The sequence below is a fragment of the Juglans regia genome, chromosome 6 (assembly GCF_001411555.2).
Source record: "Juglans regia cultivar Chandler chromosome 6, Walnut 2.0, whole genome shotgun sequence".
Taxonomy (NCBI): Eukaryota; Viridiplantae; Streptophyta; class Magnoliopsida; order Fagales; family Juglandaceae; genus Juglans; species Juglans regia.
The window spans coordinates 28446735-28459389 of record NC_049906.1 but is presented as its reverse complement, the minus strand read 5'-3'; the positions used below and the strand labels follow the sequence as shown (position 1 = coordinate 28459389).

The following is a 12655-nucleotide window of genomic DNA, read 5'->3' as shown; positions in this document are numbered from 1 at the left end:
TAATGATTAAGTGTTTTTTTAATAATGTTGTAATTTTTTTAATATTTAAGTGTAAAAAAAAGAAAAAAGATGAACTAGCGGGAGCATCCGTTGGGAGCTACCAGCGGTGGCTGTAGAGCCACCCTAGAAGAAAACTACCTGCCATAGCAGTCTTTAGAATAGTCGAAAAGTTTTTTAAAGGAATAATGCTTCTAATATGTGGTCCACTCTAACTAGGTGTTATTGTACAATAAACAAAGCCTCTAAAGAATTGTTAATATTAGCATATTTGATCTCGAAAAAATTTACTTGAATAATTTGGTTCTCTCTCCTTATGTTATATTAAAGTGGTGGGAAAGTCAAGGACTAGAATCCTTCATATTGTGAGTTAAAGAAACTGTGCCCATGAAGAGTCATATGGCATATGATCCTTTTAACTTCTCTAATTTAACATCTATAATCCATTGATTTTAAAAGTAAAAAGGTATGAGTTGAGAAAATCAAAGATAACGTTTGAAAAAAAAATAAAAATAGACTTTGTTTGGGAATGTGGACAATGAGAGAAAATGTCATGGACGAGCAAAAGCACAACTTCCTAAAATGTAGATTAGGACTCAATCCATGTACGGAAACAAGATTTAAAAGATAAAACACTAATGTCTCTCTTATAAAGAGTAGCTAGGATTTCAATTTGTACATAACACAATCCATGTATAAAGTATGAATAATGCTATATACAGTTGTAGAGTGTGCAAGCGTCATTCAGTCACTTTAAAAAAGAGTAAAATTGACTACTAAAAATTTAATTTTCTTTTTTATATAGATTCCGTATTTATTTATTTTTGCATTTACGAACTCACGATTGCAAGTATTATTTCTCTTTTCATGTTTTTCAGCTCCAAAAAAGGTAGGCTACAATACCAACAAGATTTTGCTTGGCTGCTTCATTACATTACTTGTATGTTCAAATAATCAGATACACTTATAATCTGTTTCCGTCTCTGGTTAGCGTTTTTCAGTTTTACTGTACATCAGTACATAATGTTCACCTAATAAGTACAGGAAAAGCAAAATGCCAATTGCACACCCATTCCCCTCCTGAGATGGGAAGGTAATTACACGTAGCCATCTCAAGATATGACTCTTTTCTTTCTTTATCTTTCTGGGTTAGAGTTCCATCTCTTTATAATGGAAATGGATGGCAAATATCCATAATACACCAAGCAATGCTGTGTCACTGTCATCACTTTTGTTTCTTCTCAGAACCAGCATTACTATTATCTGCTGAAGCAGCAGCTGCCAATTCCATCAACCTCTCATAGTCTATCTCAGTGGACTTGAACTTCAACTTTATTCCACCTTGAGTCCATGACCTGATACAAAGGAGAGCTTGTGCACTATCATGCGGCATGCAAAATCGTTGCTTCTCTATCTCATCGCCTTTGCTGCAAAACAAATCTTCAGGTGCTACGGAAGTTGCCTGCACTGTCAAGAAATCCCGAGCCATAACAGAAAGTCGGGGGTAGCGTGTACTATTAACCTTCCACCACTCCAGAACATCTGTTGGTATTGGAGCTGGGGGCTCTGACAGGTACTGAGTGAGTTCGTCAGTGGCAGTGCTCATGCTTGCCCTTCTTTTCTTTCGAGCAATTTCCTCTGCAAAAGAGACACTCCCACCATCTTCAACCTCTTGGGCACTGTAACCACTAGTCATGGATGGAAAATGGGTGGTAGAATAGTTTCTCATGAAATGAGTTCTTGCTTCCTCAAGATAATTGTCTGAGCTGAGACTTTCGGGAATTAGCTCTCCTTTGATTCGAGGATCAAGAATTGCTGTCATGTATGTAAATATGTTGCAAACCTGGTTATTGTAATTTCTGGCCTTTATAGCCATGTCTTCAGCAGCATTCTTTAGCCAATCCGGGCTGTGACGGGATTCTCTGCAGACAGCTATTGTCTCGGAGATGTGATCCATGAAGAAGAGAACCAGCCCAATTGTGGGCACCTTGTTTGTGCATATGTTGGTTGTGGTTTTGTAGAAAGGTTCTAAATATTGATGCATGATACTGACCACATTCTTCTCTGTGGAGGTCAGCGCCATCCTATTGCCTAGTGTCTCCTCATACTTCCTGATAACAGCATCCATAGACTTACTAGCCTGTTTCATATGTAAAAGCCTAGTTCATCAATAGCCACCACATCGATGCGGGTTTGGTGCACACACAAAGCAACATACAAACATAACACACACGTGAGCTACATTAGGCAGTTGTTTTACCTGGACCAATAGCAAATATCACGAGATACTGTTTTCAAACCCCCAAAAAACAATTTCTCAAAACTTTCTCAATACACACATATTTGAACTCTGACAAAACAAACTTCAACAGCTAAGGGCCAAAATATAATTTTTCTTTTAAAACCATCATGCACAGAAAATGGAGACTGTCTCAATTAAGGGTGGGCGGCAGGGCTCGGCCACCTATCCACCTGCCCTTGCCTAACTGGGACAGGGCCTGAGCTGGGCGCAGGCCTGCCCGGGGTTTCCCCCATCCGGCTGCTTAAATATATATATATATACACACACACATATATATTAAAAAAAAAAATTCTTTAATAAAACGACGTCATTTTATTATAAGTTTTGGTTATAAAGTCCCGTCCACCCCATCCCCTCCCTTCCTCCTCTCTCTCTCTCTCTCAATCTCTCTTTTTTATGGTGTCCGGTCGCCGTTGCAATCTCTCTCTCTCTCCCTCTCGCCATTGCCCCCAGCCGGTATCTCTCTCTGGTTGGTTTTGGTTGGTGGTTCACTGGTTTTTGTTTGGTTTTTTCGCCTTGGGTGGGGGCAGTGGGCGGGGGTGGGAGGACCCGGCATCCGAACGGGGGCACCCAGTGGGCAGAGTCGGGGGCGGGCCAGGGTGGCCCCCGTCCAGGGGGTGCAGGTAGTACCCCTAATCTCAATGGTGATCACATCAGGCAATTTATTTTACTTAATTAAATTGTGAGTAGTAGAGTGTGGCTGTACAGTGTGCACATCACAAAACACAAATTAAAAACAAATAGAGGGGTTTCACCCTTGTCATGCATCCAAGTTTACAAGTTAGAGTCACATAGAATATTTGCAAACTTCCTTTATCCACTGAACTTCAAGGCAGTCATTAAAAGTACTTCCTTTGGGAAAAAAGAAAGAACTATTTGAAGTGCCAGCATAAAAAGATTCTCTGTTTGGAAAATTATTTGTGCAGGCCTGCAGTCCCTTGCGCACAAGGAGTAATTTTCATGTGCATATTATAAATGTTTCTATTTGCCTTAATATTTAGATAACGAGACTTTTTGTTCGTGAATTTTTCATATCTTAAGGCAGGAGGTTTTAGATGATCAGAGCAAGTACCTTGCGCACAATATCTAGCATCTGGTAATTTCCACTCCACCGTGCCGAAGCATCGAGTGGAGGTTTCCAACTGCCTTCTTGATATGCTGTAGTTAATTGAATAAAATCTTCCGACATCTCTGAGGATGCATTTAACTCGAGCACGAACTCCCGGATCTTAGAGATTACAGATTTTGTGGCCCTCAATCCATCATCTATGATCAAATTTAAAGTTCGTGCAGCACAGGGGATGTAACAAAATGGCCCTACTTTCTGACCATCCAAATGCTCTTTCAAAGTATGGCAGGCATGCATGGCACTTTGACTGTTATCATGGGGGCAGGAGAGGACTCTGTTCTCAATATTGTACATCTTAATAACCTTCACCAGGGAGTGATAAATCTCAGCATCCCCACAAGGGTGAGGAATGTGACATATATCAAGAAGCACTTTTTGGAAGGACCAGTTCTCATCAATCCACTGGCATGTGACACTCATATAATAAATCTGTTCATAGGAAGTCCAGAAGTCAAGTGTGATTGAGAACTTTGAAGAAATGTGCTCCAAAGATGCTCTTACATCTTCCTGCATGCTTCTGAAAACTTCACGAAATACTGCTTTATACTTCTCACCGGGCCATAGTTGTATTGATGCATTCAGAAACTTATAAGAGTTTGCCAACCACTTTTCTTCCAAGGTCGAAGGAGGGAGAGAAGCTACAATGAGCCACTTAATTAGCAACCAATTTAGATGATCATAATCCACCTGAGGTACCTTCCCTTGAGGTTGAGACTTCTTGCTTACAGTAATGGGCTGTGGTGCTGAATTGCTAACTGCATCCCCTCCGGACTTATCATATCCTGGATGCCGATTACTCAGGTGCCTTCCCAAATTACCTTCGAAAAGAAAGGAAAATGAGTGAGATACATACGAATGTGTGATCAGAATGTCATGGTTCAAGCCCAGAGACAGATCTATATAATATACATTGGATTGGATTGGATTGCAACCAGAGTTTTTGTTTTTGTTTTTGTTTTTTTTTTTGGGGGGGGGGGGTAATTTTTGGAGACTTATGTTGCACTTTTTTTTTTTTTTTAGTTCTTTAGGTAAAAATAGGAAAAGTTCCTGGGGCTATGCATTTCCTGTTGTTCGATTGTTCCTTATAAGCTCATGATATGCCAAAGTTCAATGGCTTAAAACATGAAAAATTAAGAGAAAGAAAGAGAAAAAACACAAATCCATCTATCAAATAACCATTTCTGTTGCAATATATCTTACCACATGTTAGATTAGTAAAAATATCTTACAATGTGTTGAGATTGAATCTACATGACCCTTTTTCTTTTTTTTGATAAGTAAGAGATAAACTTTATTGATGTGAATGAAATAGGCATGTACCTAGTACACTGGAAGTATACAATAGAACACCTAAATACATTCTAAGAGCGATGAACTAAGGATAAGAATTCATGAATATTATCCCCATTTAATACAATAGCTGAAAATCAAAGCAATAAAGTATGTAGAAAAAAATTCTTCAGCTCCACCATTGTTCGTTCCTTGTCTTCAAAACAGCGCGTATTCCTTTCCGTCCAAATACACCACATGATACACAACGGAATCATTCTCCAAACTGCTGCCACTTGATGACTGCCCTGCAATTTTCTCCAACCCATCAAATCCACCACCCTCCTAGGCAATTACCCAAGCCACACCAACCCTTCGAAAAATCTCATCCCACAACCCTCTCGCTACGTCACAATGTAGTAAAAGATGATCTACCGATTCTTCATTCTTTTTACACATGTAACATCAATCCAACACAATACATCCTCTCTTCCTCAAGTTGTCCGTGGTCAAGATCTTCCCAAGGGCGGTATTCCAAACAAAGAAGCAACTCTAGAAGGCACTCGAGACCTCCAAATGTTCCTCCAAGGGAATGAGGTGTGATCCTGTGTAATCAAAATTTTGTAATACGCATTTACTGTGGATTTCTTGTGATCCTGAAACCTCCATTTGAAGCTATCATGATGTGCCATAGTAGACCCTAAGGAGTGTAGCAAGCTGAAAAAGTCTAAAACCATAGATAATTCCCAATCATGAATATCCTATTAAACAGAATATTCCACTGATGCGAACCATGAGCAAATAACCGCACATCTGCCACTGAAGCCTCCTTATTAACTGCAATACAATATAAAGCTGGGAACACTCTTTCCAATGCATGATCTCCACACCACACGTCCTGCCAAAAACTGATTCGGTTGCCCTCACCTGCTACAAAACGAATATGATTTACAAAACTTGTCCACCCCTTCCTTATAAACTTTCATAGCCCCACTCCCTGCCCCTCTCTCACTTCTTTGGAACACCAACCAACCACCCCAAGCAACACCATATCTAGCATCTATAGTTTCTTTCAACAAAGATCCCCCTTCCAAATGATATCTCCAAAGCCATTTCCCCAATAACGTTTTATTAAAAGTTCTCAAATTACAAACACCCAACCCCCCCCCATTCACAACTGGAGCACATACTGTCTTTCAATTAACCAAATGAAATTTATTCTCCTCCCCTATGCCTCCCCATATAAAGAGTTTCTCAATCCTATTCACCACCCCTCCAGGAGGAAAGAGAGATAAAAAATAAGTGGGAAGGTTAGTGAGGGTGCTCTTGATAAGAATGAGATGACCCCTTTTCGATAAATACACCCTTTTCCATCTAGCCAATTTTTTCTCTATCTTTTCTATCACCCCATCCCATATTGCTCTACTCTTGAAAGTAGCACCTAGGGAAGGCCCAAATATTTCATTGGGAAAGAAGACACCCTGCAATCCAGAAGACTTGCTAGACTGCGTATATTAGGAACCACACCCACCGGAACCATCTCAGACTTGCTAAGGTTCACCTTAAGCCCTGACACTGCTTCAAAACAAAGTAATAATGCACGTAAAGTTTGGACCTGACTCCTATCAGCTTCACAAAAAAATTGAGTGTCATCTACGAAAAGGAGACGTAAAATGATACAAGGGCCACCAGAGCCATTTCCTACCTGAAAACTAGATAAAAAAACCCCCACCAACAGTAACCTGCACCATCCTACTCAACGCCTCCATAACTATGACAAAAAGAAGAGGAGACAATGGATCACCCTATTGCAAACCCCTCAAGCTATCAAAAAAACCAGCAGGAGTGCCATTAACTAGCACTAAAAAACGGGCCGTTGAAATACAATGACGCATCCAAGAAATCCACCTATCTCCAAAACCACACCTCTTAAACAAATACAAAAGGAAATCCCAGTTCACATGATCATAAGCCTTCTCCATGTCTAGCTTGCAAAGAATACCTGGACTTCCCTCCCGCAATCTAGCATCTAAACTCTCATTTGCAATGAGCACCGAATCAAGTATATGTCTCCCACGAATAAAAGCATTCTGAGGCTTGGAGATAATATTTTCCAACATTGGACTAAGCCGATTAGCAAGAACCTTTGAAATAATCTTATAGACACTGCTAACCAAACTTATTGGGCGAAAATCTTCAATACTCGAAGCCCCATATTTCTTGGGAATGAGTGCAATAAAGGTCGCGTTAAGTGATTTTTCAAACTTTTAAAAAGCATGAAATTCACTAAACACCCGCAAGACATCACCTTTCACCACATCCCAACAAGTTTGGAAGAAACCCATTGAGAAACCATCCGGACCCGGCGCTTTGTCCTTAGCCATACCAGAGATGACCTTGAAAATCTCATCTTCAACAAAAGGTCTCTCCAAGACACTCACAAGTTGTGGATCAATTGCCTCAAGCAGTAAGTCATCAAGCTTCGGCCTCCAAGTTACTGATTCGGTAAGAAGAGTCTCATAATAATGTGTAATATGACTTTCTAGTTCAGCGGGAGAAGATAGCACCTAAGTACCCGAATGTAACGACTCAATCGCATTATTACGTCAATTAGAATTAGCCATTTTGTGAAAAAACTTCGTACACCTATCACCCTCTTTCAACTAAAGGGCTCTGGATTTTTGGCGTCATGATGTCTCCTCTGACAACAAAACCCTTTCCAACTCTGTCACAACCGTGGCTTTCCTCAATAATTCCTCCTCAGAGGCCCCTCCCAATAATTCCTTACCCTCTAACTCCTGCAACTCCTCCAACAAAATGGACTTTTGATTGTCAGTGTGACAAAAAACTTCTAAGTTCCACTTCTTCAGGTCTTGTTTTAGAGCCTTCAGCTTACCTGCAAGAATGAAACTCGAAGTGCCACTAAACTGGTACGAAGTCCACCAAGTACTCACTATCTCTACAAACTCATTCACTTTAAGCCACATATTCTCAAACTTGAAATACCGGCGACCCCCGTGAATGCCCCCACAATCTAAGAGAATGGGAAAATGGTCTGAACTGACTCAAGCTAACCTTTTTTGACTTACTTCTGGATAGTGGGCTTCCCATAACAGCGAAACAAGGAATCTATCCAATTTCGACCAAGCACGGCCATTAGACCATGTGTACTCATCACCCACCAAGGGAAGGTCCATAAGGTCCATATCAAAGATGAACTTAGAGAATTCCGCCATGGCCAGAGTGTGCCGATGATGCCCCGATTGTTCACTAGAAAAACGAGTAATGTTAAATCACCCCCCATACAGCATGGCACATATTAAGGTCCATGACCTTTTTTCTATCAGTAAATAAGGATTTTATTGATGAGAAATATACATAGCCCAAGAAAAGCCCCTTTTTATGATGAATAGATTGAATTTGAAACTAATAATCAATCATACCAGAAGAGCTGAACCCCTTATGGAGCGCCATGCAATATATTAATAGTTTGTTTTCAAATTATTTTGTTTATTGAAACCCTTGAACCTCTGGGGCAATATACTCATTCCAACCAACAGGAGGGAAGGGTTCTAACGGTAATAATAATACCATCAAGAAAAACAACCACAAGAACGACAAGAAAGCAGATGCCGGAAAAAAAGTTACCAGTGGCAGTTGCAATGGAATAGCTCTGTCCACAAAACTTGCACCTCCGACTTTTCCCATCTGGAGCTGTCTCAAAAAACTTGAGATAAACTGATGTCATCGTCTTCTTTCTTGGTTTTGCTGAAGTAATAGAATTTCCCTTTTCTGAAGAACCCAATCCAATATCTATCGGATCAATGCTTGGAATGAGTGGCATATCCATCACGGATTTTGGTTCCATATCTACATCATGAAGCAAGAAATGAAAAAATATTCATAGATTTGCCCGTTATTCATTAATGAGAGTACGATATCAGCTTATCAGAAACTCAAATATAACATCAGGAGATCTACTATGTTATTAGCAATCAATGATCATTCAAAAACAAATCTTGGGTTGCAACCCTTGTGCTCTTAATAAAATTGATTGACTTATTAAAAAAAGCAGCATGTCTGAGATCAGTAGACCCTTGAAAGCAATAGCACTCAAGTTGACTGATAAACACAATAACATGTAAAGGACAGTTACAACCCTAGGTCTCGAATATAAGACCATAAGGAATGTCATTGTAACCCAGTTAAACTGCAAAGAAAAGCACTTTCATAACCCCATAAGTTAGATTTTGTACCAAAGAAAATGGGAATATTTTATCGATTCATCCCTACCTTGCCCAATTCCTATCAAGAATGTCATATATGATTTAACTACAGAACAAGACTGATTATTGAATCTTATATCCATGTACTCCTCACGTCTAATGGCAGAAAATTATAAAACGAACACCCCGAATTTTCTTGTTCTACTCATCAGTAGCAATTACCAAATATAAGAAGCAAAAGAAACTTGGCTTTCACTGAGCAATCCCTGGAAACAGTTGATATTATAATACACAAAGGCATACAATTGATCTAAGAGTAGTTTCTTCACTACTTGCATATAGTAGTAATTCAACATTTAAGTAGTAATTGTCAAGTCGCCATCCACCATATTAAGAGGTAGGAAAGTTGATCGACATCAATATCTTCCTTTATTTGTTTTGATAAGTATCTTCCTTGTTTTTAGTAGTTAAATATATTCCTCCTATCAGGTGTCCCAGGGTTAGAGTGCTAATATGATTACGCCAGCATAAGAGGCACAGCTTCAATCGGCTCCTCCTACCCTTTTTTTTCAGGGCAAAAAAAAGTATCTTAATATGTTTGAGAAGTTAACTTTTTCCTAATTTTGCATAACATTGCAAATCGAACCTATACAGAGTATATACAATTCATCACAAATAAAATGCATCACCAGCATCTCACTTTTACTCTTTAGTATGCAGTGGCACTACCCAAAAGAAAAAGACCTCTCTTTTCACGAGTTACAAAATATAAGCATGATTATATATTGAACTCCAATACCTCTGAAAGGTTTCAATGCATTATTTGAAGTCCAATCCATCCGGTTCCTGCCTTAGCACTGACAGCTCCTGTCTGAAAGATATTTTAAGCACCATTTAAAGCTTTAATTTCTAATGAAGTGGCGAGTCCACAGTAGCTGTATATACTTGTAATCTTTCTTACCTTAAAATTAATTAGAAATGGAAACTCTGCGTACGAAATTCTCCCCAATTCAAACTGTCAGTGCTAAGATACACAATCTGAACAAAAAGAAGAAATTCATAAAAAGGAAAATGCAACGAAATAGAAAATAGCGAACAAAAAGTTTTGGGTTTTCTTTTTCAACGTGAGTAATTCACCATGAAGGACTGAATTGAGGCGTAGATTGGACTTCTTACGATAACAGAGTGAAAAAAAAACACTCGGAGAGAGATGGAAATGGAGGGAAGAACGAAGCCGGAAAAAGTTGGGTCGGCGGCGCAAGATCAGAGCCGGATCTGAGCCCCCGAGCCGAGAGAGAAGCAAAAAAGGATGAGCTTTTTTAGTTTGCTATGCAGAGAAAGAGAAGAGAAGAGGCTAATTTCCAGCCGAGAGGCTTTACAGATCTGTTAGCTCAACTCGCCACACGCTCGGCCTTCAGCGTAGTGTTGCTCGAGCTGGACTGAGACGCCGCCGTTTTAAAGAGTGTTTTGGGGGCTGAGTCGAGAGGCTCGGCTGCTGCCGCCGCTGCTGCTGCTGGGTTTTGTAGTGTGTAGTCTTCTTTTTGTCGAGTTGATGCTGAGTCGAGCTGTGTCGAGTTGAGCCCCAACCGAAGGGCAAAGGCCCAGCTAGCTTCGCTTTTTCGGCTCTATTACCCATCCATCAAAAAGCCTTCCCACAACCCATTTTCAAATCTAACGTTCAACATGCAGATACCCTTTTTATTTTTGAGTTTCGCTACAAAATCTCTACCATATTTTATATTTTAAAATTTTTAATATTTTTTTAAAAATATTTTTTGAATTTATTATTCATATAATAAATATTTGATAAAAGAAAAAAATAATAAAAATTAAAAAAATATAAAGTGTAGAGTGTGAGGTGGTTGTAAAGATTTATACTTTATTTTTTGAGTGGCATTACGGCCACTGAAAAATAAGATGTCTTGAATAGTACATTTTAATTTTTTATTTAATTTTTTATATTTTTTATGTATTTTTTTAATCATCATAAAAATTTTTCAAAAAAATAAAAAAATCATAATATTATTAAAAAATACTTCCTTAATCATTAAGTAAAAAATATAAAAACCTTTCGGAAAAAATGTTCAAGACCTATTTTCGGGAGCCCAAGCATTTCTCTATTTTTTAGTAAATTCTTTCGCAAAATATGAAAGAATCGTTCAATTCATAAGCTAATTGAAAATATATTATTCAAATTATTAATATATCATAATTTGATTTGTGAAATTTTAATTTATAAATTTTTCTTAGAAATCAAACCTACTCACATCAGCAATGTAGAACGTGTATCCTTTACATCAATTTATGAATAGGAATTTTCAATATGAAAAGAAAAAAAAAATTTATTTGCACACTTTGAAATATATCAAAATATTTTCACTTTGATTTTATTTTTAAAACTGTTGAGTCCCACAATCACTACAAAAAAAAAAAGTATTTGTGACAGATTATTTATGACGAGAATGACCACAAATAAGCAGTTTTAGCAGCTTCATTTTAGCAGAATATAATAGGTCACAAATAAGCAAATTTCTTGTAGTGTTAATAAATAGTATATTTACGTACTAAAGTATGTATAAATAACATAACTCAAAAAGTAAGTTGTAACTGGTGCTTAAGTAGTTGTCTTATTAGAATAAAAAGAAGAAAAAATAGATGATGTGGCATGAAGAATTTCTCTCTTTAGGATTGACGAGGATAGTAGGGTTGCATGGTGTTGACAGCCACCGACCCTTCATCCTTAGAGGCAGTGCAGGGTGTTGTGGTAGAGGGGTCGCTTCGTTTTGATGAGCGGAAGAAGAGTGTTTCATTTGGAGGCATGTCTGGTAAATCGTTTGTGTTGGGGTATGCAAATATTGTTGCTGTGCGACCACAAATTCTTCCAAAGGTTTATATTCCTCTGCAAGAACCTCAGTTTAACAATGGAGAAATGTTCTTCTTGTTCTCGAAGGCCGAGATCAACCAATCTGCAGAGCCGTTTCGATTCTCGATGGTTCTTAAATTTTTATGTCGAAGACCTTCACTTGATCATGTTCGTGGTTATATTAAAAATCAGTGGGGGGTCGAAATCGGTGCCTGTGATTGGCCAATTGAAGAATCCACGCAACGTGCTTGTTCGGATGTCGAATGAGGATGATTTCATAAGTGTTATAGCCAAGGGAAATTCAGATGTTCTGGGTGTGTCGTATCGGGTTTTCTAGTGGACACCGGACTTTATTGAGGGAGAGGAATCACCGCGGGTGTAGTTTGGATTTCTTTACCGGGGTTACCTCCGAATTTTTTCCATGAGTCGATCTTGCGTAGTATTGGAGGAGGTTTTGGTCGATTCTTGAAGAGGGACAATGCAACGACGTGTGTGACCCGTCCGGAGGCAGCGCATATTTTTGTTGAAATAGATGTTTCAAAACCTTTGAAGCATTCATTTTGGTTGGGTATTCCGGGTTTAGAGAAGAGCCATTTTCAGGAAGTCATCTTTGACACGATACCATTGTTTTGTTCACTCTGTAAGAAACATGGTCATCTTGATAAAAAAATGTTCACGATGATTACGATCACATAATAAAGAGAAGCATGTGGTCATTTAGAGGAGGGGAAAAAAAGATACCGAAAAAAGTATGGAAGGCAATAGGGTTTCGAGATAAAGAGGACTTGGTGTTAGTTCAAGACATGGAGGGTGAGGTTCTTTCTAACTCGAGAAGGGAGATCATTCCGAGTTGCAAAAAGGAGATGGAA

General features: G+C 38.7%; 1 protein-coding gene across 3 annotated transcripts; it reads right to left on the bottom strand.

The window, feature by feature from the left end:
- Positions 1-870: 870 nt before the first annotated feature.
- Positions 871-10555, bottom strand: LOC109010516 (zinc finger BED domain-containing protein DAYSLEEPER). Of its 3 annotated transcripts, none has more exons than XM_018991370.2 (6): positions 10061-10555; positions 9885-9961; positions 9723-9794; positions 8346-8567; positions 3372-4246; positions 871-2137 (listed from the first exon to the last, which is right to left on the bottom strand). In XM_018991370.2, exons 3-6 carry the CDS (start codon positions 9760-9762, stop codon positions 1223-1225), a joined length of 2052 nt encoding a protein of 683 aa, XP_018846915.2. In that variant the 5' UTR covers positions 9763-9794; positions 9885-9961; positions 10061-10555; the 3' UTR covers positions 871-1222. The 3 variants fall into 3 exon arrangements, with proteins under 3 accessions (XP_018846915.2, XP_018846917.2, XP_035547185.1); XM_018991372.2 differs by having other exon boundaries at positions 10100-10555; XM_035691292.1 differs by having other exon boundaries at positions 10303-10555.
- Between the last annotated feature and the right edge of the window lie 2100 nt (positions 10556-12655).

What these genes read in the sequence shown, in the direction of transcription:
- LOC109010516 (XM_018991370.2), bottom strand. Translation starts at nt 9,762, where the DNA reads ATGGATTGGACTTCAAATAATGCATTGAAACCTTTCAGAG. An exon ending in TGCATTGAAACCTTTCAGAG is followed by an intron (nt 8,568 to 9,722) that starts GTATTGGAGTTC and finishes TTCATGATGTAG; the next exon opens with ATATGGAACCAAAATCCGTG. An exon ending in TGCTAGATATTGTGCGCAAG is followed by an intron (nt 2,138 to 3,371) that starts GTACTTGCTCTG and finishes CATATGAAACAG; the next exon opens with GCTAGTAAGTCTATGGATGC.